Source organism: Mus musculus, chromosome 7, assembly GCF_000001635.26.
Source record: "Mus musculus strain C57BL/6J chromosome 7, GRCm38.p6 C57BL/6J".
Taxonomy (NCBI): domain Eukaryota; kingdom Metazoa; phylum Chordata; class Mammalia; order Rodentia; family Muridae; genus Mus; species Mus musculus.
This window is the reverse complement of record NC_000073.6, coordinates 46360187-46387347: the sequence shown is the minus strand read 5'-3', so window position 1 is coordinate 46387347 and position 27161 is coordinate 46360187. Positions and strand designations below refer to the sequence as shown.

The following is a 27161-nucleotide window of genomic DNA, read 5'->3' as shown; positions in this document are numbered from 1 at the left end:
CATGGAGACTGGGGTTATGATACACACTTCTGTGCCTGGCTTTTATGTGGATGCTAGGGATGGAACCCAGGTCCTCAGGCTAGGAGGCAAACACTTCACTGACCCAGACATCTTCTCAGCCTTCAAATGTAAAATTTTAAGATAATAATGACTTGTATGTAGGCTGTTCAAGTGTTTCTAAGACAAGAAAACAAAAACAAAATAACCAAGCAGACATGTTCTGAATCACTTCCCTATCATTATCCCCTTTCTGCTGCGCTAGTGTTTCCTGTGTTCTCTCATCTGCTGCCTCTTTCTGCCTGTCTTTCAACCTTTGAGAGACTCCTCTATTGACCACATTTTTTACTTTTTTTTTTGTTTTTTTGTTTTGTTTTGATTTTGGTTACATTGATTCCATATAGAGTAGAGCAATCATTCCACCTGGCTGAACTTGTTTTGTGACATTGCTAATTTTAGGATATTGCTTTCAGGCTCACAACTATATTGGAAACATCATGAACAGTTCCAAGATTGGCATCATATTTGGGAAAATTTCAAGTGTCTTTCCTCCAGGGGCTGTGGGGATTCAAAGGATTTTGAATTTTCTCATATGGTGATAATTTTAAATATTGCCTGATTGATAAACCTCAAGAACGTTTCGCTGATGTTGAGTTCTTGTTACAGTGGCGTCTTATGAATTTTATGTTGCCTTGTTGCTGTCAGGTCAGCAAAACATATTCTCCTAATATGTTCATATAATTTAATTTTCTGCCTTGGCTGGATTAAGCACCAGATCAGAGTCTTTAACAGGACTCCATTAACAAGTTCTTTTCTTGACAGTACGACACCATGGTGCCCAGGTAGGGAGCAAGCCTGAGACAACCACCAGTCTAGCTCCACACAGCCAGGCAGGCAAACCATGTCCTAGACAACTCTTAGCCTGGTGCCACTCAGCCTGGGCAGGAAGGAAACCTGAGATGACCCCCCAGTCAGGTTCCACAGCATCCAGGTGGGCAGACCTTGCCAGAGACAACCCCTTTCCCATCCGGGTCTGTTACCACCAATGGCCAGGCAGACATCCCTGGTCTAGGCTACTGCCTAGGACCAGGTCAATGTCTGAGTTATGTGCAAAGTTATGTGCAAAGCTGGTCCCACCTCTTTCCTGGACATCCTGGGAGAGCTGGCTCTGAAGACATGAGAGCAGGAGAGTTCACCTGTCCCTTAACAGCTGCAGTACTTGGGAGAGCAGGTCTTGCACCTTGCCTGTGCAGTGCAATAGAGCTGGCCCTGCTGGCATAGGTGCAGGTGGGCTGGCCCAGAGGGCACGAGAGGGAGAAAGCTGGCTCTTCCCCTTGCCTGCTGTGGCATTGGCTGAGCTGGCTGGGGCAGTGCTGGAGAGCTTGCCCTGGTGGTGGTAGCTGAGCTGGTGGGCTGATTGGCTCAGCTACCACCCAGGCCCAGCTCCAGGGCCTTGAATTGGCCCACCCCAACATCTGCCTCATCAATGAATGTTAAGGGACTATTCCTACAGATCCAAAGCTACAGGACCTCATGACCCAGGGCAACAACCAGATATCTGAGAATCCAGTATTGATAGTATAACAGAAGCCAGAGGCCTCAAACCAGACCAATGACTCACTGCAATGAACATTTGTAAGTGAAGAAGTATGGATGGAAGGGTGTACTGTGGGACACACTGTGACACACCACATCTTCCATAATGATATTGTTTTCTTTTGCTGTGTGAGGGGGGTTTTCAAGGGCGGGAGCAGTTATCCAGGGACAGGGAGATGAGTGGGATTGGGTGCATGATGTGAAAGCCACAAAGAAACAATAAAAAGTTAATAATAGTAGTAATAGTAATAAGAATAATAAAGGGGTTTCTTTTTTCAATTTTTATTAGACATTTTCTTCATTTACATTTCAAATGCTATCCTGAAAGTCCCCTATACCCTCCCTCCGCCCTGCTCCCCTACCCACTCACTCCCAGTTCTTGGTCCTGGTGTTCCCCTGTACTGGGGCATATAAAGTTTGCAAGACCTAGGGGCCTCTCTTCCCAATGATGGCCAACTAGGCCATCTTCTGATACATATGCAGCTAGAAACAAGAGCTCTGGGGGTACTGGTGAGTTCATATTGTTTTTCCACCTATAGGGTTGCAGACCCCTTCAGCTCCTTGGGTACTTTCTCTAGCTTCTCCATTGGGGGCCCTGTGATCCATCCAATAGCTGACTGTGAACATCCACTTCTGTATTTGCCAGGCACTGGCATAGCCTCACAGGAGACTGTTATATCAGGGTCCTTTCAGCAAAATCTTGCTGGCATGTGCAATAGTGTCTGCGTTTGGTGGCTGATTATGGGATGGATCCCCGGGTGGGGCCGTCTCTGGTTGGTCCATCCTTTCGTCTTAGCTCCAAACTTTGTCTCTGTAACTCCTTCCATGGGTATTTTGTTCCCTATTCTAAGGAGGAATGAAGTATCCACTCGTTGGTCTTCCTTTTTCTTGATCTTCTTGTGTTTTGCAAATTGTATCTTGGGTATTCTAAGTTTCTGGGCTGATACCCACTTATCAGTGAGTGCATATCAAGTGACTTCATTTGTGATTGGGTTACCTCACTCAGGATGATATCCTCCAGATGCATCCATTTGCCCAAGAATTTCATAAATTCATTGTTTTTAATAACTGAATAAAGGGGTTTCTTTCCCTTCTGTGCCCTCCAATTCTTTCTGTGCTAGGCATCATGCACAGGGCTTCACCACTGAGGTGCAGCCTCAGATCTATGCCTTTGTTTGTTCACATGACTTACCTTTCTCACTGCTGTGACTAAGAGACAAGAGACACCTCGAGGAAGGAAGGGTTGATTTTGGTTACACTTTGAGAGTACACTCCATCCTGCCAGGAAAGGCAGCATCAGGGGTAGGAGGTTACCGGTTATAAAGCACCTACAGACAGGAATCAGGAGCTGAACAGGAAGCGAGGCCAGCAAGAAGACCAACAAGCACCGCCTCCCAGTGACGTACTTCCTCCAGCCAGGCTCCACCCTCTAAGGGTCTCACAGCCTTCCAAAACTTGGCCACTGGCATTCAGACACATGACCTACAAGGTACACTTCATATTCATATTACAACAATGCTCTAAATGCATTTTAGATACAGTCATCTTCACAATGTCAGAATCATTTTAATTTATGTCACCATTCAACCTTATTGCTTCTATTTTATATTCCATTTTAAAAATATATATTCCACTCAACCCAAAGGAGATTTATTTATTTATTTATTTAGGATGTCAACATGCCCATAAATGTCACCAAACACAAGAATAAGCCAGAAGAGAAATATACAAGGATCATAACATATTTCTTAAAGTAATTTATTCTGAAAATTAAGACAAAACCCTAGGCCATTTAGGCTTCTTTCTAAGGCCTTGGTAGAGGCTCATGCGAGAGATGGGGCCTTAGCATCTCATCTCTCTCTATGTCATGGTACACTAGCTTCTGGTTGTGCATTTTAAGTATATTTATGTTATTTCAGTGGTTTGAATGAGGACAGCCTGCCCCATAAGCTCATTTACTTGAATACTTGGTCCCCAGTTAGTTGTGCAACTATTTAGGAAGGATTAGGAGGTGTGGCATTATTGGAAGAGGTGTGCTTCTGGAGTGGTCTTTAAGGTTTCTAAAGTCCATGCTATTTCTCTCTCCCTCTCCCTCTCCCTCTCCCCTCTCCCCTCTCCCCTCTCCATCTCCCCCTCCCTCTCCCTCTTCCTCTCCCTCTCCCTCTCCCTCTCCCTCTCCCTCTCCTCCCTCTCCCCCTTCCCCTCCCCCTCCCTCTCCTCTCTCCCTCTCCCCCCCCCTCTCTCTCTCTCCCTTCCTCTCCCACCCTCTCTACCCTCTCTCTTCATCCCTCATTCCCCCGGTCTCCCTGTCTTTCTCCACTTCACACTTGTGGAGAAGGATGTACGCTCTCAGCTACTGCTCCAGCAACATGCCTGCCAGCTTCCTGCCATGATGGTCAAGCCCCCCCCCCTAAACTCTTCCTTCTATAAGTCACCTCAGTGTGGTGTTTCTCCTCAGCAATAGTAAAGTCACTAAGACAACTGTCACGTGAGCACACACGTGCAGGTGTATGCAGACGTGCTGGACAGCATGATCTGGGATTCTTCAGATGCAGCCGTGTGAAAATGACCCCAGGAGCGAGGGACCGTTTCACCTGCATTGAAAACAGGGAGACAGTAGGTGCTTCTGAGGTGACCGAGGTGAGGGACAGACAACAGGGGGCCTGGTTTCCAATCTTCAAGGTATGAAGAAAACCAGAGCAGGCTAGGAGAGTATATAAGCAAATGATGTGAGAAGGAGGGGCAGGGAAAACAAGGGCATCCAGGCTCAGTTCATAGATACTGCGGTACTAATAGCCTTTGTATGATTGTACTAATAGCCGGTTTAAATGATGCTTCTGTCACTTGCAACTGGAAATGTCCTAACTGTGTCTCCTCTGTAATGGCAGCACGGCCTACTCAGAGGCAAACCAGGATCTGATGTCCTCCACAGAGCCTCTTTCATCTTTTCTAAGGCATCCACACACCAGCTGCTGTCAAGCGATGAGTTGCACGGGCTGTTCACTGCACAAGTGCACATGGCTGGGAATGAGTGGGGGCCAATGTCCAGCCTGCCCTCTACTGCTGAGCCAGCAATTCTGAAGCCAAGGCAGTCTCCCAGGGAGGGAAAAGGTGGTTGGTTCTCAGTATAGAAGCTACCCTCCTTTTATCCGACGACCATCTTTTTATTCCCATATCTACCTCTGAACAAACCCCCTTCTTTGGATCCTCAACACATCATTTGTCACATATAAACCATGCCCAGTCCAGTGCATGGCATGGGTCACCCAAGCAACCCCAGCAGCCTCTGGACAAAGCCTCTGTAGTACAGCTGCTCCATTAGCCTTGACGGAAGGATCATTGCCAACACAAAGCAGCATACACCTTGACCAATTGCCATAACAACAAAGCAAACAGTCTTTGCAGGAGGAAGCCCAGTGTGGTGGCTCAACGCCTGTAACCCCAGCTTCAGGGCAAGGTGAAGAAGGAAGACTTCTGAGACTTCAAGGGCAGACTGGGACATGGTGTGTTCAAGGGTATCTCAGGACCTGATGAGTTCCAGGCTAGCCTAGCTATAAAGTGAGACCCCCCCCCACCCCCAACACACACACCATGCCAAAAAAACAAAACCAAAAAGAACAGCGAAAAGCTGTATAGCTGGTAGGTAGGTCTCTGGAAAATATTCCTCCTTGAAGAGAGGCAGGAAGGCTCACAATATCCATATTCACCCCTCCCTGAGCCAATCACATGCCCTCCAGGCCCAGCTGCATGCAATCTAGAGCATATTAGCCGGGCTAGACCATTGCTTCTCAACCTTCCTAATGTTCCGACCCTTCAGGGCAGTTCCTCATGTTGTGGTGACCCTCACAGACATAGTTATTCTTGTTGATGCTTCACAACTGTAATTTTGGACTGTTATGAATCATAATGTAAACATCTGTATTGTCTGATGGTCCTAGGAGACCCCTGTGAAAGGGGTTGTGGCCTGAAGGTTGAGAACCACTGGACTAGAGAGAGAGTTAAGCTATTAGGAGTTTGGGTCTCATTACCCATGTGAGGCAGCTTGTAACCATTTGTAATTTAAGCTCTGGAGAGTGGGAGTGGGTGGGTCTGATGCCTTTGACCTCTGTGGGTACCTAGACACACATGCAAATGCCCACACACAGACACATAATTAAAAGTAAAATAGATTTTTTTTTTTTTTTTTTTTTTTTTTTTTTTTAGTTCTGAAGCATATAAGAGGTTTAAAAAAAATCTGGGGCCTGGTGAGATGGCTCAGTAGGTAAAGATGCCTGCTGCTCAGGTGGATGGCATGATTTCAATCCCTGATGCATTGGAAGGAGAAAATAAATTCCTTCAAGTTGTCTTTTGACCGTCCATATGCACCATGGTACACACCTACTCACACACACACACACACCACACCACACATACACACACACACACACATGCATGCACACATTCATACATATGTACACACACCAAAAAATATTCAAAAGGATTTTAAATGTTTCTCTAGGAGTGGGATTTCACTGTGCATCCCACTCCCCTGTAAGTAACCCCGGATGTTCATTCATTTGCCATGCTGGAATGGATGAAATCTTTGGGCTGTTGGCTTCCTCTCTCTATGAGGTGATATATGTTCACCTCCCCCCAGGAAAGTCACAAAGCATCTGTCTCATCTTGTTCCCTCCTGTTTGCTCTACCAGTCCAAATGGATCATTCTAAAATGCAGATTTATTTCTGTTCTTTCCCTGGGTTGATCCCTCTGCAACTCCCCGCTACCCTCCGAACGCAGCTCAGCCAAGGCCCATGTGGTCCTGTCTCATCTCGGTGTTCCTAAGCTCCTTCTCATGAGGAGCTGTGGGTCTACAAGGTTGCCCCACTCTTTTTGTGCTTGCTGTGCCTCAGCTGTGAGCTCCCTCTGCTGTCCAGTCCCTTCAGGATTCTCCCTGGCAGCTCTCTGCTTGTGTTACTGCTCCTGTCCGTATGCACGGTCTGTGTTCTATGTGTCATCGATCATGATGCGACCAATTGTGAAGAGGCTCAACCCCCAAGTGTCTGGTTGCCTCCCAAAGGGAGGACGTGTGTTCAGTGGCCTCTTCCCCTTGAGGACAGGATTGGCATATGTCCAATGGACAAGTTATGACTGATCCCTGAGGGGCCTCGAGAGAGTGTGTAAGGAACCCTACAGAGCTCTGAGAGGCCAATGGAACATCAGAGTAACGGAAAAGCTCTGAGCATCTCCTCCAGGATGGTCTTGCAGGGTAGGCAGAGTCCACTCTCTGCATGCAGTGGTCCTTCCTGAAGGTGTCTTTTCTGTGTCTTGAACCTGGCCTATGGGAAGTTAAGGAGAGGATCTGTACAAAAGGAATGCAGGAGGTACTGAGGGCCTAGGGACAAGTGTTAAAGGGAGGGAGAATGTATGCCAGGCCACTCCAGGGAAGAATAGAGGTGTGTGTGTGTGTGTGTGTGTGTGTGTGTGTGTGTGTGGTCCCTCACGGCCATTGTGCATTGCCTACACTTGTCTCTCCTGACACATCTGAATAGCACTTTGTCCAGAAAGCTCACCTTGCACTCTGGCTGCACCAATGGCCTCCCCCTGCCCTCTACACAGTCTGATGGAAGCACCACAACTCTAGAGATATACTGGTCCCTTCTGCCCCTCCCTCCTCCCACAGGCTCTGAGCCTCTATCTTCGAATGAGATGAGACAGTGGAAGATGTTCTGAGGGTTGGCTCCTGACTGTGCTGTCCCTGTGCAGTCCCACTATCGTTAAGGGCTTGCATACACCACATGGCTCATAACCCATCCCCAGGGCCCTTTAGCTGTCTCTTCTTGCACTGTATCTTCCCACCCTCCTCCACACGTGTGAGGGTGTTGTGTGGATCCAGGGCCATACGCTCTCACAGAGCCTTCTGGACACACTGTGTGGATGGGAGCCATTCTCAGCTTAGCACACACTTGGGAGTCCCTAAAAGGAGACTTTGGAAAGTAACAATAACTGGTCCTAGACAGACTCATTCTGCCAGAATCTTAAATGGGTAGAACTAGTTTTTTGGTTGTTTTTTTTTTTTTTTAATTAATCCATTATTCTACGGGCAGGGTTTCATGTATCCCAGACTGGCCTGGAACTTGCTGTGTAGCTAAGGATGGCCACACACTTCTGATTTTCCTGTGTTACCTTCCGGGCCTTGAAACTACAGCTGTGTCCCCCATGACAGGTTGATATGGTGCTGGGGACTGAGCCTGGGATTTTGTGCATGCTAGGCAAGTGCTCTATCACCTGAGCACCTCCTTAACACCAACTTTTAATTTTGTATTTTAAAGAGGTTATGTCTTTATCGCCAGGGTGGCCTCCAGCTTGCCTCCATCCTCCTGCCTCGGCTTCTCAAATATGTTGAGATTACAGGGATGAGCCGCCACATCTGGCTTTTTGTATTTTTAAACGAACATCAACCTACGTGCATCTTTCCACCGGAGCCACTGGTTTTCTTGGGTGCGGCAGGCAAGGCCTGGGGAATTCCCTACAGCTGGAGGTCTGCCAGCCCTTCTTCATTACCCAGCACTACCCAGCCTCCGTGCTACCCTTCTGCCACCTACAGGGGTCGCTGCGAGACAGCCCGCCCAGTTCGTAGAGTTTCTTTCTGATCCCCTTAGGAAAAGCCAGAGCCACTTTGTATAAATTAGCGTCTTTATTTCCAACACCTGAGCGAGCGAGCCTCGAGGCTCGCCCGCTTGAGGAATAAACATACAAAGTTTTTGTTGCACTACACAGCATGCCTGGGAGATAAATATAGCCCAAGGGGCTCCCGCTCTGGCCAAGCAACTCTTATTTACACGAATAGATTACAAAAGTCTTATATAAAAAAATAAGTGGTCCTGAACCGCGGGAAGGGGGAGAGTGGGGTATGGTTACACCTGTTACACCTGAGACCTGAGTGGCCTCCGCAAGCTGTGGGGAAAAGTGGGTGCCAGGAGGGCTCCAGAAAGTGACAAACAAAAGGATGTGGAGGGCAGGGCTTAGGTGTGCAAGGCTCACCCCTGTGCTATGAGGAAAGGAAGAGCGCCTGGCCACTCAAGGATCAGCTCTGGCCCAGTGAGGTGCAGCCAGAGTGCAAGTGGCCTTCGCTGTGAGCCGCATGAAAAAACAAACAAACAACTGAAGGACTACAACAACAACAACAAAAAGGACTATGTCCTTTCTTTGGGGCTGGATCTAGGACAGACTTCTGCTCTTCCCTTCCCTCTGGAAGAACGGCTTCGAAAGGACAGTTGGGAAGAGTGTCATTTAAGCTTCATCTTTTGGGCGTGAAGAACCAGGGACACCATCCCCAGGAGTGCCTACGGTGGTGCGCCCTCTGCTGCTGCAGTCGATCTCTCAAAGCACCTGATAAATCGCATTGGGGTTTGAGCCTGCAGGACACTGAGGGGCGGCGTCGGGAGACGGGGTCTGGGTTCCCTGTTCTGTGTCGCTTAGGGATGCCCCCTCTGGCGGACCCGGAGGCGACTCTGGTGGTGCATCTGCCAAAAGCAGCGCAGGCGCAGCGGGGCTGTCTGTGGAGATGCGCTCCACTATGCTGGACAGGCAGTCGAGGCTCGACACAGCCGCACTCTTCCCTGGCCTGGACTCTGTGAGGGGAGTGGAAGGTTAGTAATCCAAACTTGCGGCCCTTCTCAAGTCTCCTGCCCATAGGCACGGAGCTTTGTAGCAAAAGGGAAACTGAGGACTTGCTAGACTGGAAGGAGAAAGGAGAGGAAGGTGTGCATCATAGTTCTTTGTCCCCTCCCCCAATGCTCCCCCCCCAGCCTCCCCCCCCCCCGCCATCCCAAGGTACGGGTATGTATGTGGTGGAGGCAGGAAGAGGATACTAAGCCTAGGGAGCGAGGAAAGTTTCAAGGGGGATACAGAAGGCCGATAAAGGCCTGCTAGCTGGGAACAGCTGAGAATACGCACCGCGCGCCGCCTCACTGTAGTAGGCGGTGTCGTAGCCATTCTGCCGCCGGGGGCCGCTTGGGGGGCCGCTGTAATCCATCTGCGAATAGCAAGGATAACAGAGTTAGGTCTACAGGGCCCGAGTGGGTCTCAAGCAACACTCCTTGTCATCACCCCTCCCTCACTCCCTTAGTCTCAGCTGCTGGTTCCAGGACTGGGTCAGCCCCAGGTGGTAGGAGCCAGCCACACACTGGAAGCTGTCGCATGCGGGGCCAAACTGAGAGTGGACAGTCACTCAGGAACAATAATCTGCATTAGGGTAATAATGAGAAGGAAAAGCATATCCCGGGGTCTGCGCAGCAGTGTTCCACCCCCAATCGGCAGAATCATAGATGCCCTGGGTCTCCAAAGCGACTCCAGTGTCAGATGCCAGGAGCATCTAGGTATAAGGGACACCCCCACCCCAAGGGCCTCGGAAACCTGTTGCAGATACCCCAGGCGCCGCCTCCATTGCTCATCCTCCTGAGCCCCCCGCCTTACCATGCCATCAGAGCAGTTGGAGCGCGGGCTGGATGCATCTGAGTCGCCACTGTAGTGCTCGCTGCCACGGCCTGGGGGCAGCGGTCCAGGTGCGTAGAAGGCAGCGGCGCCAGGGGGCGCGGCGTCCTGGTCGCGCAGCAGAGCCTGCAGACCTTCGATGTAGCGGATGGCGTTGCGCAGGATCTCCACCTTGGGTAGCCGCTGGTTCGGGTTGCTGGACGTGCAGCGCTTGAGCGTCTCGAAGGCCTCATTCACTTTGCTCAGGCGGCGGCGCTCGCGCATGGTGGCGGCCTTGCGGCGATCAGCGTTGGTGGTCTTGCGCTTGCACGCCTTGCAGGCCCACAGCAAGCAGCGACCCGCCTGGTGGTGCCCGCTGGGCGCGCGCACATGCTCATCCTCACGAGCGCCTGGGCCTGGGTGCACCGCAGTAGGGAAGTGTGCGTGCTCCTCCGGTTTCAGGAGGGCTCCCATGTGCACCAGGCGCGGGTCCAGGTCCTCAAAAAAGCGCAGGTCTGGTGAGTCGAAACACGGGTCATCATAGAAGTCGTCTGCTGTCTCAAAGGAGCAGAGAGAGCCGTCGGGGCCTGTCAAGTCTATGTCCCGGAGTGGCGGCGATAGAAGCTCCATATCCCAGTTCCTGGGTCCAGCCTCAACCCAAGCCGTGAGAGTCGTCTTAACTTTCTGCCACTCCGGAACCCCAACAGTACAATGACAAAGGTTCTGTGGGTTGGAATGCACACCGGCTGTCCTCTACCCCTCCTCCCTGTCCTGTCCTGTCAGAGGAGTGGTGAAGAAAGCAGTCGTGTCCTGGGGCGTCCTGGCCCCTAGCTTCGCGCCAGGCGCCCTGGGCTATTTATCCAGGGTAGCCTAAAAGCCCGGGAGCTGGAAAGGGAGGCTGGGGGCGGGGGCGCCTCAAGCCAATAGGAGTGTAGTAGGGCGGAGCTTGGGGTCCCCAGGGTAGCCACTGGGGCCAGGGAGTGCCCCCTCCCGCGACTCTGTGCTGGGGCAGCTGCCTAGCTAGGAAGGAGGGCAGAGAGACTGGCAGCCATACGCGGTAGCACTTGGCTATCTGGTGCAGCCTGCCCAAGCCTCTCCAGTGTCTACTCCTCCAGCCTGTACTGACCTCAGTGCTCACTTCGGAGCTGACCTCGGACTCCACTCTGGAGACCAGGCAAAGCATAGGAGTTAGAAATCAGATTGCAGGAGGTTTGGAGAGAGACTCAAGGCTACGGGACAATGAAAGTTCTAGAGAAGAGTGGAGAAATGATGACACACCCAGAGAAGTTGAGCCAAGGACAAAGTGGGCAAGAGACAGTGAGACTCAGAAGGTCTAGGTGAGCAAGCCTGGCACAAATGAATCGGTGGCAGTGCTATTTGGTCATTCTCCATCTGGGAATGGCTCAGAGAATATCTGTTCTTCCACGGGAAGCTTAGAACCCCAGCGCTGTCCTTGCATGCGTAGTGGGAATCATCATTAAAACTTCAAGCCATTCTGCTCAAACTCCGGGTGGACAGTCCAAGGAAAAGAGGGAGGGAGAGAGAGGGAGGCTCCCTCCAACTTACTTTCTGTGAGTGTCTAGAGACCCATGGGGGTCTAGGTTGATCTGTTTCTACCGAGAAGAAGAAAACCTGTTTGCTATGGGTTTGTGCCATCTTGCTCTGAGTGAACCCTGGGAAATGCCTTTCTTAAGGATCGTGATGGCTGGAACCTGGCCTGACAACCTCACCTACTGTAGAGTTGGTAGAGTCGGCATAACTTTGTTGAGATGACCTCTTCCCAAGTCTGTATCCACTTCATATCCAGGAACAATGACAATGTCCAGGGGGTAACTGTGGTGATGGGTGAGAATCCAAACCAGGGATGGATGTGGAAATGTCAGTGGAGGTGGGAGACTTGCTTCTGTTTCCAGCACCTGCCTGCCCGCTTGCATAGCATAACCAGCAACCTTCTCTGGCTTTGCCTGCAGCACTGAGATCTGGCAGAGGGCTCTGGGGGCTCTGGCTCTGTTCTTCTGGAGACTTCAGCTGGGTCTCTTCCAGCAGGCTAACTGGGGAGGTAAGATCAAAAGGAAGGAGCCACCTTGTGGGATCTCTGGCTCTCCTACACATCCCAACACACCCCAACCCTGGGATGTTCATGCTTTTGGGGGGCTCTGGCTAGAAGCCTTCCTTGGCTATGGACTTTTGCTATGTCTTCTCTCCCGGATGCCAGGAATCCAAGCAAGGGTGACGTAGGTGTCTTTCCCACTAACTTCTGGAAGCCATTTTAACTGTTCCTTTTTACAAACTGGAAAGCCCTCTCTATCCATCAGACTCACCCAGGAACCTCTTTTGAAGTCCAACGGTTTTTGTCTCTGATACTGGCGGTGCTGATAGACCCCATCATGAAGTGCTTACACTTTACACCATGGTTTCACTTTGTTTATTCATTCAGCATTCACCATGGCTTATCTATCACAGACCAGCTACTGGTCCAGGTATTGGGAACCCAGCAGTAAGCGCAACCAAGGCCCTATGCACATAGTTGAATTATAGGTAGGTCAATCAAGCAAGGAACTTTGTGGTGTCAGAGATTTACAAATTCCACAAAACGAAACGAAATGAATGAAATGAAATAAAATAAAATAAAACAAAACAAAGCAAAAAAAAATAATAATCTCTATTCCAGCAATCAGGGAAGGTTCCTCTGGGATGGTTGTGTTCGTGTAGTGCCCTGGATGAAGGGAGACAGAAGCTACTTCTAGCAGGTATTTAGAGTTAGAGAGAAGGGCAAACATGTGCAAAGGTCCTGGGACAGGACTGTGCTTGACTGCTTTAATGCACAGCAAGTAGACTCAAACTCAGCTTGTGCCCCCCCAGCTTGACTGAGAGCCACCATTCTTCTTAATGGCTCCATTCTAGTTTTTTCTTCCAGTTCTCCTCCTCCTCCCCCCTCCTCCTCTTCTTCTTCCCCCTCTTTCTCCTCTTCCTGTAACACTAAACAGGGATTCAGCCTCAGAGTTATCTCGCTGCTCTCAGCTTTAGTCCTCTTTCCTGAACTTGCCCTAGGATTGGCTGTATCAGGTCTCAGCTTGGGATTTTACAGGTACGTGGAAGGTAAGGACAGAAAGGTGATCCATTTGGAGGGCACTGCCACAGTCCAAATGGGTGCTCATGGCCACTCAGATGGTTGTTTAGCATTGGGAGGCAAAGAGAATCTGGTGAGAAGTAGTTCAGTTGCAGGTATGCTCTCAAGATGGGGTTGGGTGGGCTCGGAGAGGTGAGATGGCTCAACAGTTAAGGGCACCCACTGCTCTTGCAGAGGGCCTGGGTTTGATTCCCAGTGCCTGCATGGTTGTTCACAACTTCCTGTAACCCCAGCTCTAGGGACCTGATGCCCTCTCTGACCTTTGTGCGTCACAAACTTACATGCGGGCAAAGCACGCACGTACATAAAAACTTTTAAATCTTTAAAAGTAGAGATGGAGCAAACAAGATTTCTTTATGATTGGATGTGGACACAGGGACAAGAGGGACATTAAAGATCGCTTTTGGATGAAAGGGGCTGGGGCATAGTGGGTCTGTGAGTATCAGATCAAAGATCCAGTTTGAGCAAAATTTGAAATTCACAATAAACATTCAGGTGGAAGTGTAAAGCCTGAGTGGGATTCATGTGGCCAGAGGTCCCGAGGGGAAGGCTGGGCATGATGAAGTCCTGCCTACTGTTCCTGTAAGACACCTCCAAGGTCTGCCATTTCTAAGGTCACCATCCAGACTATGCTAACTCCTGCCATTTGCTGACTTAGATGGCCCCACTAATTCTGTCTTTTACCCTCTCTTGTGGGGCCAGGGGAACCACAGAGCCACAGAGAGTAGGCCTGGAGCAAGAGTCGGGTCAAAGTGTTTCCAAACCCTGAAAATCTCATCCTGAAACCGGCAGGAATAGGACTCCTCCCCACCTCTTGCCCTGGGCCTGGATGTCCCAGGGCATATAGATCCATGCCCCCACCTATGCCCCAGCAGAGGAGGTCAGATAGCCAGACAGCCTTCTACTTTCTCCTTATAAGGTCATGTCTCATCCTGCAGCACCTGCCATTCATCTTTGTGCAAATGAGGCATAAGAGCACCAGCACCCTGGCCCAGGCCAGTGGTGTCCACTCACCCCATAGCCTCCACTCACCTCCAAATCTAAACACCCTTTAATTCAGTTAAAGGAGCTGTCCACTGAAGCCTGCCTCCACAGAAGTCTGTCTCTTGCTGCGCTCACCCACCACTTGAGGTCCCCATCACCTCCATCTGTTCCTGCCTCCATTTCCCTTCTCGGGCCTCTGGTCTGATCATGCCTCAAGGGAGGAGGAGCCAGGGGGAGGGGGAGAGGAATGGGTAGGACACTCTCTAGCACATTTGTCCCTCCTGGAACCCAGTCCCTGCACGGCAGCCTCAGGGAATGATGGCGGTCCTGGTGCTTCCCATTGGGCCAGATGCAAACCTCGTGTCCTTCTCCAACTAGGTGGCCATTCAGGAACCCTACTCACCCTGTCTCCACAATGTCACCTGGAGACACTGTCCCCTCAGATAGCCCTATTCTGGTTAGCCACCTTCCCTTCGTTCAGCCCTGCACAGCCTCCTTCAGAGCCATGATGTCTCGTGCCTGCTGTCCCAAGCCTGCTGCCCTCTCCCCTGGTCCTGCCTGTGACTGGCAGCTTTTCAGGTCTCAGATCTCAACTCCAAAGTCATTTTTGGGATGTCTCTGGCCATTTCCTCCCAGATAGATGTCTCCCAGGCTTGGGGAATGTCACACAGCCTTTCCTCGAGAATGATCTTGTCAGTTATTCACCGAGGGACACGAAGACCAGCATACCATGGATAGGAGTACTTTGCTCACCATGGCGTCTCCGGAAGCCACTGCAGCAGTGATCCCACGGCGGGCACAGTGGTTTAAGTGTCAAGCGAGTGAATGAACAGTCTTGGGCTCTTTTGATTTCTATCCTTATACTTGAATTTAGCAAAATGTGCTACAAGTCATTCTATTCCAGCAAACCTGGGCTCTATGTAGGTACTTACTCATACAAGCTCTCACGCTGCCTCTGCCCAGGCAAAGCAGAGGCTGGTTTGCCTGGGACGTGCTCTCTCCCATTGGTCGGTTGCAACATTCCAACAGTATGCTGCCGATGGATGTGGGGTTCATCATAAGTGCTCTTTCATTTGACTTAAATCTACAGTGAGGGATGGATGTAATTGTCGTTAGTAATGATTTCGATGGAAGCTATTGCTTCCTCCTTTTTGGAACCTCAGCTGAATATGCTCAGCACACACTAGGTGCACCACAAATATTCCTTGGCGGATGAATGAGCAAGTCTGTTTCATTATGCAGTGCCCTGGTGTCTCCAAGGAAGCACTTCAAACCACTTGTGCAAATCTAGTTTCTTTCTTTCTTTCTTTCTTTCTTTCTTTCTTTCTTTCTTTCTTTCTTTCTTCCTTCCTTCCTTCCTTCCTTCCTTCCTCCCTCCCTCCCTCCCTCCCTCCCTCCCTCCTTCCCTCTCTCTCTCTCTCTCTCTCTCTCTCTCTCTCTTATCTCAAACCCGAGCAAACAAAGCAAAGCAAAGCAAGCACACAAATAACAAAAACCGAAATAAATTTTATGCTGAGTCTAAGTGATTGCAACCTTGCTTTTTATTTTATGGTCACTAAAACTTCCCCCAGCCACCCCTTCTGGAGCGTGCCATTGGCTCTGGGCTGAGGCATTGTCCCCTCAATGCAGGGCCTCTTAGGCTGTAGGCCCACTGACCTGGAGAAGCACACAGCTCATCCTGAGGCTCAGTTCTCCTGCCGCCATAGGTGGCCCCTTTGATTTCCCCCTGTCCTTTCCAGGCCTTGCATTTCAGCTCCCTTGGCTAGTCTTCCAAGGTGCTATAAATGGAGAGCTGGCTTTTGGGCAGGAATGTTGGTCTGGCTAGGCCTCTGGGGTGTTGCACCATGGGGAAACAGCAGCCTTTATATATATATAGCCTCTGGAAACCGGATCCAACTAGCACCTGCCCCAAGCCTCAGGCACCTCTGCCCTACCCAGTCTGGACCTGTGGCCTCTTACTTTGCTACTGCGGGCTGCATGGCTGGCTTGGGTCTAGGGGGCTGAAGGACTGGAGGATGAAACCACGGGGAGGACAGGTGGAACAGGACCAGCCCCAGGTTCAGTCTCTGGCCCTAGACTTTCCTTTCCCAACTCAAGGATCCTGCTCTGTTCTCTGCCAGTTTTGCTTCCCAGAAAGCCTGAAACTACCTGCCACCAAGTGTAGATCTGGCCAATTTAGGCTGACCTAGAGGAACTCTGGCTGGGCACAGACATGGTCCTGGTCCTGACCAGGGTCCCAGGGAGCCTTCACATGTCTCCCTCTGGGATTCCCCCAGGCTCTGGTATGTGCAGGACCTTGAGAGTCTGGCAGATGAACTAGGTGGTGGATGTTTTTAGCTTTGTGTCTAAGCCCCGCCCCACAGTTACCTGGCAACAACCAGGTGTGCCTGACTCACTATAAAAGGGGCTGCTTGCCCCCCTCCTTGCTCTCTTGATCCTCTCTTGCTCTTTCTCTGTTTCCAATTCTCCCCTCTCTCCCCATTCCTTTCCCCCTGCTCTCTCCACGTGCTCCAAGGCCAGCCTCTACACCTCTACTTCTCTTCTCTCCCCCTCTCTCTTCCTTTCTTTGCCTCTACTGCCCTCTTGACTCCCCTCCCTATGCTCTAAATAAAATCTATTCTATACTATACCATCCTGTGGCTGGGCCCTCACGGGGAAGGGATGCCTCAACATGGGCCTGCCACGGCACCCCCTGGCCCCATACCCGACTACACCTCCATAGAACATATCTGCCCTCTCTTCATCTTTTCATAAACACATCAGATGTCAGACATTCTCACACTGTAGGAGTACATGACCCTTCCAGCGGAGCAATCTATGGGTCATTTTTTTTCATTCAACAAACATGTATTCAGGTGCTGGGAATACAGTGAGGAAAAGAATACTCTGGCCATGTGGAGCTGATATTCTGGGGGATCAAGATGGACAACCAAAAATAAATACACCCATTCGTCAGTTTTATAGTGCACCACAGAGGTAGGATGTTTGGTAGAAGATACTAAAAGCAGCACAAGTGGAGGCGGCAGGTGTGTGCTTGGGGAGTGTGTTACCTGGAGTGACATTTGGGACCAGCCCATGAGACCTCTGGGGAAGAATGTTTCAGGCAGAGAAAAGGCATAATGGCACATCTTCTGTGGAAGGATGTCTCTTCTGGGAGTGACAAGGAGGCCATGCCTCACTGTCTAGTGCTATATGTTGCTCGGTGAGAGTGTGCAGAGGGAGAGAGAGAGCTCAGCACAGGGTTGGATGGGTGTTCTGTCACATTAACCGAAAGCTCTCATAGCAACCAGGACACTCTTTAAACTTAGTTCAGTTGGCCAGTTTCTTTTGCTCTCTATTTAATACGTTGACAAAAAGCTCCCTCCCTAACTGACATGCTCCTAACATGGACATTTTTTCTCAAGAGGGAAATTTCTAGCTATCAGGTTTCCCTTTAGTTATAAATTCACTCAGAGGGAAATTTCTGTTCTCCTCAGCTCAGTGAGGACCTGGGAAAGGGCAGAGGGCACAGGGTGGCCTGCTGTGAAGTAGGTGTCAAAGGACATCAGAATAGTCCCCAACTTTTCACAACCCAGGCCATGCACGGTGCATGGCTTACATGTGAAGAACACATCACGGACATTCACAGGTTGTGTATACCCTAAGGGACATAAGCCCACCACATGCCCTGTATACCTCACATGCCAAGCATATATCACGTACCATGTTCACCTCACACGCCAGGCACACATCAGGTACCACACATGTCTCATCCTTTGTACAGTTCACAGATGATGAGCACACCACTTACAAAGAAGATCCATATCACAGATACCTCACAAGCCAAGCATGCCACTATGCAATCCACACCCCACGTGCCATGAACACTTCCTGGCCCATTCATATTTTAGCTGACTTTTACACCTTACACACCATCCCCACTGCGTGTGCAATTTACCCCTCACTTGCTAATCATAGCACACATACCATGCACACTTGACATGGTAATCACTTTGTACATGTCTCACACACACACTTCAAATGCTATTCACACCATGCACATCAATTATATGCTATAAACCTCCCATGCCATGCACACCCCACATGCTATTCGCCTGCCTTTTACACCTTACATGCCATTCCCACTGCACATGCCATTCACCCCCAACTTGCTATCCACACTCCACATGTCATTTACATCACACATGCTTTTCATGCTATTCACACTTCACATGTCATTCACACCACACATGCTTTCCATGCTATTCACACTTCACGTGTCATGTACACCACACATGCTTTCCATGCTATTCACACTTCATGGATGTTCACATTGCCATTCAAAATTCACATAGCATTCACACCACACATGCTATGCCTATACCATAATATCCCTCACCTCTTAGTTCTTTCCCAAGACTAGGAAGTTCAGGAAATAAAAATCAACAGGACCCAGGACTGTCTGTCAGGATCAGAAGCCTGTAAGAATCAGCTGCTGCCTGGCTTCTGGAGCACCCTGAGAGTTATTCATCCAGATTCCCGCTGTAGGTTTATTCTTCATGTAGCTGAAGACTTTTCCTGCCTGAGAGGTGAGCTTCGTGTTCTACTGGGACACAGACTTTTAGGATCCCAAATACAAACCCACTGAGTTAACTGAACCAAACAAAGGAAAGATGAAATGGCTTAAAAACTAGACATGCTAATGGTGCTCTTGAAGGTGTTAGTCATTCTGGGGAAGGACATTAGCCACGTGATAGAAGAGGTCACTACTAATGAAAGATATAACTGGGGGAAATGTGCATAAGAGACTTAAGTCAGACGAGAGAAATAGTGTGAATGACATGAATGGTATGAATAGCATGTGACATGTGAATGGCGTGTAAGCTGTGAATGATGTACAATGTGGGTGATGCATCAGGTGTGAAAGGCAGGTGAGTGTGAATTGTGTGTATAGTGTGTGTGCTCTGTGTGAAGCATAGATGGTGTGTGAGGAGGGGATGGCGTGTGCAGTGTGAGTTGGGATTGTCCTTGAGCTGAGCTGACATGGCTGGATAGGAAGGTCCCAAAGTTGCCTTCTACTCGAGTATGCAGGAAGACATGGTCACCAGAGGGTGTCATTCCTGAGTCCTCTACCTGTGCTGTTCCACATGTAGCCCTAGGGTGCAAGCCATGGGCCTGACAGAGCTGATGAGTGCACTTGCTTGCAACAACTGTTGGTTCTTGCCCGCACCCTTCCATATCCTTATGTGCAGGCACTGTGGCCACCTCCCACGCTAGCTTCCCCTCATGCTCTGCCCCTGTGCAGACCGCTTTGTGAACATCTCACATGTAATGAACACATTACTCTGTGGATACTTCTCATGCATTCCATGTAACAGAGCCTTGTGTTTGTACACCCCTGCTGCAGAATTGACATGTTCACATGAGTGTGCGTGCCTTCACCACGTGAACTTCATCTTGTGCGCCATGTGCCCCCATGCTTTGTGCATACCTTGTACCCTATGTAGAGCGCTGACATTGAGAGCCCCATCCCATTCTGTAGTAGTTCTCTGACACTGCAGGCTCTCTCACACACCATGTGCCTTACAGTCAGGGTTTCTGTTGTTATGGTAAACACCATGACCAAAGACAACCTGGGAAGGAAAGGGTTTTATTTCAGCTTATAGCTTTATAGTGTTGTCAATCATCTGGGGAAATCCTGGCAGAAACTGATGTAGAGGCCATGGAGAAGTACTGCTTACAGGCTTCCTCTCCATGTCTTGCTCATGTCTTGCTTACACCGTCCAGAACCACTTCCCCAGGGGTAGCACCGCCTCCAATGTGCCAGCGTCACAGGCTTGCTCATCGGCTCATCTGGTCAGGTATTTTCCCAGTTGATGTTTCTTCTTCCCAGATGACTTGTGTCAAGTTGACTTAAAACTAACCAGAACACAGGAACACGTGATAATACCCTGTATACGTCTTCCTTTGTGTGCATGTCCACATCTTACTTTGTGTGCACACTGCCTGTGCTCTGCACTGTGTGTGTCTCTAACACTATGGACACCTCACACGCTCTATACCTTTTGTATTATGTACCCATGACATCCATGTACAACTCACACAGGCACACCATGGACACGCCTCAGCCTGATGCCACACTCTGTGCACAGCTTTCACGGTTGAGACTAGATGAAACAGTAAGCTTGGAGTCCCCATTCACAACCCACATGTCCTTCATGCCTGCTTTCAATCTGTCCTTCCTCACCCCCCAGTACTGTGGTTTCTTGGTTTCCTTTCTAAGTGCTATAGTATATCCTCACTATGTATGCATGTACATATGTATGTATGTGTGTATGCATGTACATATATATGTGTGTGTGTATGTATGTATGTATGTATGTATGTATGTGAGGGGATCTCCATATGAGGGAGAACGTGGCTTTTTTCTTTCTGTTTTTGGGTGACCTCATTCTCACATTTTGTGCCTCCTCCCATAGCACATACATCTCACAGGAAAGTGTAACTCACACACAGAACATATTACATATCTTCCATATTGTGTCTCACATTACACCTCATATGCTAGGTATCCTTACTCATGTATATCTTTCAGGCTGTGCACTTTATTCCCTCTGGATACACCTCACATGCTGAGTGCATGCCACAGTACCCACTAGATACACCTCACATGCTAAGTACATGCTACAGTACCCACTGGATACACCTCACATGCTGAGTGCATGCCACAGTACCCACTAGATACACCTCACATGCTAAGTACATGCTACAGTACCCACTGGATACACCTCACATGCTGAGTGCATGCTTCTATGGCTCTCAGTCTAGTCCAAGCTCTTATGCCTTGGTTTTGCTGTGAATTTTTGTCTGCACTGTTGTCTGGCATCTCCTGCCAAGCCTGGAGGAGGAAGACAGTAAGTCCAAGACCCTACCTCTTCCTCACTGTCTCCAGTTGGGCGCTCTGTAAGGCAGCACAGAGGAGGTCAGGTGTGCAGTTAAGGCCGATAGAGGAACATGCAGCTCAGGGGCTGAGGGGAATCATGGTGACAGGGAAGCATGGTGACAGGATCTGGGGGGCAGCTGTGGTAGTGCCTCTTTCCTGCTAGTCAGTTCATCTGCCCTCCTGGGGGGTTCCAAGGGGCTGGGATTAAGAAACACACAGCCACTGGACTCTAGGGACAGGTGCCAGCTGCCCACAGCAGCTGCCCTAGACACATGCCTTTGAGGGGAAGACTAGTTGATTTCTCCACCAAACCAAACCCCTGGCCAATAGCAGCTGGGACAGAGGCTGCTGGGCTGGAGGACAGAGGACCAAGGAACTCAGAAGCCTCTGGTTGTCTGGGTGCCTGCCACATGCCTATGCTCACATGCCTGCTTCCTCCAGGAAGCATTCCTGGCTTGCCACCTCCCCCTGGTTGGGGAAATTGGCTCATGATGCATGTGTCTTCTACCCTCCAAGTATCCCTAAACATATTGTTTCTAAGCCCCAAGACAGACATTGAAGCAGGATCTGAGAATTCAGACAGAGTGTGGTCTCCTAATGGTTGGAGAAACTCACAGAGAAATCATCACGGCATCCCAGATTGTCCCCAGAGAGGGCTAGTGGGTGAGCAAGACCTCCCTGAGCAGAAGCACTGGTATTTTTGTTGGTACTGAAGGTAGGGGGGCTAAAGGGAAAGGCAGTTCAGATTCGGGGGGACCATATGCTTGACAGCCAGAAGATACACCAACATGCTCAGGGATGCTCCACACCTTGCTGGCTGAGCCTTTATCCAGAATCACTTAGGCCTGTCACCTTGGGTCTCTAAAGGGATGACCGGGCTGTCTTAGGGGAAGCCTACAGATAACAGGCCATGTGGCTACAGGAAGTTTGTGGAGGTACTGCAGGGACAAGATGGTCACCTTAGTCAATGGGGAGGGTCTGACTGTTAGCCTGGACACTTGGGGTGCCCTGGGTGATGCACTGTGCTGTGGTATTCTCTGAGCCCTCTCATGCCACCCCAGGGCCCAGTTTCTCTACATGAAGGATGCAGGCATTGGACAAGGGTTCTGTTCATACTCAGGTTGAAATCTAGCAGGGGACTTTGCCTCTCAATGGCATCTCTCTCTTGGGCTTCCTTCTCTGTGCAGGACAGAGCCCATGCCCATGCCCACTTGGTCCAGCTGGTGTACTGAGAACCTGAAGTCTGAGCCTGAGCTCACTGTGATATTAGAAGTTTGTTCCCCCAATGAATTTGAGGGTTCCCCACCTGAAGGACAACCAGGGAAACATGGGTGACCAAAGTCTCTTCTCTTTCAGATGCAACACAAAATCTTACATCCCACTGACCTTGGCTTAGTGAATCTCAACTTGGAATTGATCTTATCTGACATGGCAACTGGATCCCCAGGGTTAGAGCTGTACTGCCCAGGCATCTCCACTGGAGTTAGGGATCTGACAAGCTGAATTTGAACGTAGCAATGCCCCTTTGTGTACTGGAGTAGTAAATTCCAGTTTTAGAGTCTCATTTTCTCCAGCTATAAAATGTATCTAGTTCTAGCACCTAGCGTGTAGAGTTGCAAAGTCTCCATGGATAGGCAGGCACACAGTATGTTGGTGGCATGCCCGTCTCATGGTGCATAGTGGGAACTCGGGATGGTTTTGCCTTGACTAGAAGCTCTCAGCAAGCAGTGGGTGGGGTGGGGTGGGGATGAGGCAGTCGGGAGTCTGGCTGGCTATTCTGGGCTCAGGACCTCTTGGAATTGGGGGCCATGGTGTGGTGGGAGGTGGCTGGCGGTGTGGGTGATGAGGCAGCACAGGCAGCCAGCCAGCCACCCCCAGACAAAGCCTGGCCCCGGGGAGCAGAACACTGATGACAGATGAAGAGGAGCTGGTGCAGACGGTGCTGGGAGGGGGCAGGGAGGCCTAAGGAAGCAGGGAGCCACAGATGCATACCTACAGAAGGCTGCGGTCCTGCACAGTCCATATCTCAGTGCCTCCATCCTTTCTTACACCAGACATCACAAGTATTCTCATTCCAGAGTGGGGGAGGGAGATGGGGAGGGGGAGAGGGAGGGGGAGAGGGAGGGGGGAGAGGGAGATGAATGAATGTGTGTGCACGTGTACAGAGGTCCAGAAGTCAGTATCAGGGATCTTTCTGAATCAGTCTCCTTCTTATTCTTTGAGACAGGTCTCTCACCAAACCCAGACTTCATAAATTAGATACGTCTAGATGGCCAGTGAGCTCCAGATATTATCCCATCTCCATCCCTTGCCTTCAGCACCGAGATAACAGAGGCACCTTACCAAGCCTGGCTTTTACACGGGTTCTGAGTTCTTTTACAAACTCAGGTCCTTGTGTATGCAGTGGGCATTCTACCTCCTGAGCTGTATCCCCAGCCCGTATTATGAGTGGCTCGTTTTTAATTTAAAAGTCCCATCTCCATGCATATTTAGTTTTCTTTTACATTTTGTGTATGGACAACAATCATTAAAATGATGTGTTGTCTGCCCTGAAGCTGTGTGTGAGCTCATACGCTGATCTGCCCTCTCTAGTCTCTATAACGTGCTAGTTGGGCATAACCTTGGCCAGATTCAGACCTGGTTTGTAGGAGACATTGCAGCCTTCCCCTGGGTGTGCATACTAGCTGGATGTCTTCAGCTAAGCTTCCCCTTCCTAACTCCTCTTCCTTGCATCTTCCTTTCTTGCTAGCATCCCAAAGGCATGCTTCAGCTGACACCTCCTCATCAAAATGGCCAACAGCAACATTTCTGCTGAGGGCGCGTTTACCCTTCTCTACTTGCAGGACACTCATTAAAGTCACTGTTGACTCCACTCTCTTCCTTGAAATGACCTATTGTCATAGTTCCCAATCTCCTCATGTGGCTTTTTGCCCCTCAAAGTCCCTAAAGTCCCCACTGGGCTCTACTTTCTGCCCATTCTCTGTGATGTTAATTTTCAAGACACTCACCATGTACCCATGCATGAATCTCTCCATATCAGACTAACCCATTCAATGAACCACTGGACATTTGCACACAGATGTTTCACAGTCCCTCAAAATCAACATGTCCCTTAATATGACTGTTATCTGCTCCAGGAATCCAGCCAGTCCTCAGGAAATAGTTCTCTTTCAGTGTCCCCTACAACTGTGACCCAAGGTAGGCACCTGGATGTCTTTTCTCATCTCCTTCCTCTTCTGGCCACTCAGTCTTACTAATTTCATTTCCCAAACATCCCTCAATGCACCTCCTGTCTGCTCTTCCAGACTCTGTTGCAGAGCAGTCTGTGGCATCCTTTCTTTGGTGAAACCTCATCACCGTATTGTCAGCCCTGAATCTCAAAGCTCTCTAAATGCACTCCTCCACTGAACCCAGGCATATGACTGTAAAGCAGAAATATAGCAGGAGTCAACTCTACATGACTCTCCATAACCTCAGGGATAAAGTCCAAGTGTCCTGACCCAGCTTTCAAACCCTTCCCAATTGCTTCCCTGCTTGCTCCCAATCACATGGCTTAATGCGCCTCTGCCCAAGAAGTAACATGCATTCCTCTGACAGGATAGCTCAAGATAGTCACACCTCTCCTTCCTTTCCCTTCTACCTGGAAGGCTCTTCTCCTGTTCATGGTCCATTAGTCATTTGTCCTTGGAGTCTCAGTCAAGATAGTACATTACAGAAGCTTCATGAACACTCTGATCCTTGGCTCCCTCATCCAGGATCCAGTGCCCCATCTCTGTCCCCATCCTTTGGTTTCTTGAGGTGTAAGGAATTACAATATGAGTGAAACACCTGACTATGAGTTCAGAATGCAAATGAGCAGTGAGAGGCACATCATTTCACTGTGACTCCTAGAGTGGCCTTCTGTGCCACACTGGGGGCTGTTCTGCTCAGTCTTCTACCCTAGTCACTGAATGCCACCCTCATTGTTACCTTCCTCGTGCTGGAATTCCCTGGGACTGCCTCAGTCCCTCCCACACAGCAGCTCTCATGCACTCATCTCGTTGTTACTGTTGTTGTTGTTGTTGTTGTTGTTGTTGTTGTTGTTGTTGTTGTTGTTGTTAGAGGCATGGCAAAGACTAAGGACTGTCCCTCAACATCCATACAAAATGAATTTTGTTTGAGCACATGGTGTATTAATCAGGTTGGGATTTTCAAAACATGGTACTAAGGATTGTGTGGCTTAATAGTTCTGGAGGATGGGAGTCTGGGAGCATCATGTTGGCAGGGATACTTCTCCTGAGGCTTCTTTCCTGGCTTCCAGACAACTGCCCTCTGTGTGTCCCCACATGGCCTTTCTCTGTGTATGCAAATCCCCTTGTCTCTCTCCTTATAAGGACACTAGTCATATTGGATTAGGCTCTCACTTTTATGACCCCATTTAACCTTAATTACTTCCTCAATGTCTCTGCTTTCAAATACAATCACAATGAAGGTCAAGGCTTCAATATAAGAATAGTGTGTGGTTCTTTGTAGAAGGATGTTATTGTAGTTACTCCATAGCATATGATCACCCACAATTCCCAGATTCTCTTGCAGCTACATAGTTCATATGACTAAGTTATGGAAGGTAGATTATGGGTAGAAGGAATTTGTGTGTAACCTCTTGGTTATGACTTTAAGAGACAACAGCTGTTCTCTTTTCTGTCTTCTTCTTCCTCCTCTCCCTCTTCCTCCTCTTCTTCCATTTGTTTTTATTTTTGAGACAGGGTTTCTCTGTGAAGCACTGGCTGTGTTGGAACTCCTCTGTAGACCAGCCTGGCATCAAACTCACAGAGATCTGCCTTCCTCTGCTTCCCAAGCATTGGGATTAAAGGCATGTACCAGCACCACCAGGCTTTTTCTGCCTGCATTCTTATTGATAGGAATATAGATGATTGATAGGAACTGGAATAGCTATTGATGTGTGTTAGAATAATGTCTTTTCCCAAAATGTTCCTACTGGAATCCTCAGAACCCATGGAGAAATTATCTTACATTGTAAGAGTGGATTTGAGGATGCAATTAAGATTGAAGAGGGAAAATTAACCTGGGTTATTCATGGGACCTAGTGTTCTCAAGGGAGTCTTTAAAAAGGGAAAGAGGGAGGCAGGGCCATTGATCAGAGATGAAAATATGACTGTAAAAGTAAATGTTGGGATGATGTTGCCATAAGCCAAACAGAGGAAGAAGTTTCTAGACGCTGGAAAAGACAAGGGACACGTTCTCCTCTAGAGCCTTCATAATGATTGATGAGCTGCAGAGCCTTGGTCCTGGCCCACAAGACCCACTTCAAGGACATAGATTACTGGTAAGTGCTTACCTGACATATATGAAGCCCTGGGGTTGATTCCTAGCACTGCCTAGAGTTGGCATTTATAAGTACTTAGGAGGTGGAGGTAGAAGGACAAGGAGTTTAAGGCCATCCTTGGCTACATAGTGAGTTTGGGTCCAGCCTGGGCTCCATGAGACGCTATCTAAACAACCACCACCACCACCACCACCACCACCACCCATTAAAGACCCAATTCAGGCTTCTGACTTCCAGAATCATAAGACAATAAACGCATGTTTATTTCAAACCACTAAATTTATGATAATTTCTTCCACCAGCAGCGAAAAACTAACCGTTAGCTTAGATGATATGATGGGAGAAGTATCTTAGTAGCTTTCATAAGATTCACAGAGTAGTGGGAGAAAGACTCTGGTTCTAGCATTGTTATATGCCGGATGGACCACTTGTCTGTAATGTGTTGTAAGAAAGGAACAGGTTATTTTAGCTGTCTTTATTATCATCACAGATGAGTAATGTACATCTTCATCAACATGCAACCTACTATGTGTTTGGCAATGATGCAGTCACTGGAGAATTATTAATATCATGCATATGCTGAGTGCAGGGTTGGGGATGTGCTGGGGAAATGATGTGAACAATCCGGAAAGAACAGTCACTCTTTGTTGGACTAAGCAGACCCCAGCTAGGCAAGTAGGTTGTTTTCCTTATGTTGCAGGCCAGACCAGGAGAGTGGGTTACTCTTGCCCAGGCAGATGGTTTGCCTCAGAGG

At 49.2% G+C, this 27161-nt stretch overlaps 1 protein-coding gene and 1 long non-coding RNA gene across 2 annotated transcripts; both read right to left on the bottom strand.

The window, feature by feature from the left end:
- Positions 1-8255: 8255 nt before the first annotated feature.
- Myod1 (myogenic differentiation 1) lies at positions 8256-10874 on the bottom strand. Its single transcript, NM_010866.2, has 3 exons — positions 10049-10874; positions 9530-9608; positions 8256-9204 (listed from the first exon to the last, which is right to left on the bottom strand). Exons 1-3 carry the CDS (start codon positions 10673-10675, stop codon positions 8954-8956), a joined length of 957 nt encoding a protein of 318 aa, NP_034996.2. The 5' UTR covers positions 10676-10874; the 3' UTR covers positions 8256-8953.
- A 3981-nt stretch (positions 10875-14855) lies between these two features.
- Gm45923 (predicted gene, 45923) lies at positions 14856-15945 on the bottom strand. Its single transcript, NR_131190.1, has 2 exons — positions 15816-15945; positions 14856-15243 (listed from the first exon to the last, which is right to left on the bottom strand). It is a non-coding gene; the product is annotated as a predicted gene, 45923 (long non-coding RNA).
- Between the last annotated feature and the right edge of the window lie 11216 nt (positions 15946-27161).

Excerpts from the sequence above, each read along its gene's own strand:
- Myod1 (NM_010866.2), bottom strand. The coding sequence starts at position 10,675 with ATGGAGCTTCTATCGCCGCCACTCCGGGACATAGACTTGACAGGCCCC. Across the intron at positions 9,609-10,048 it reads CCAACTGCTCTGATGGCATG|ATGGATTACAGCGGCCCCCC; the intron begins GTAAGGCGGGGG and ends TGCTATTCGCAG. Across the intron at positions 9,205-9,529 it reads CTACAGTGAGGCGGCGCGCG|AGTCCAGGCCAGGGAAGAGT; the intron begins GTGCGTATTCTC and ends CTCCCCTCACAG.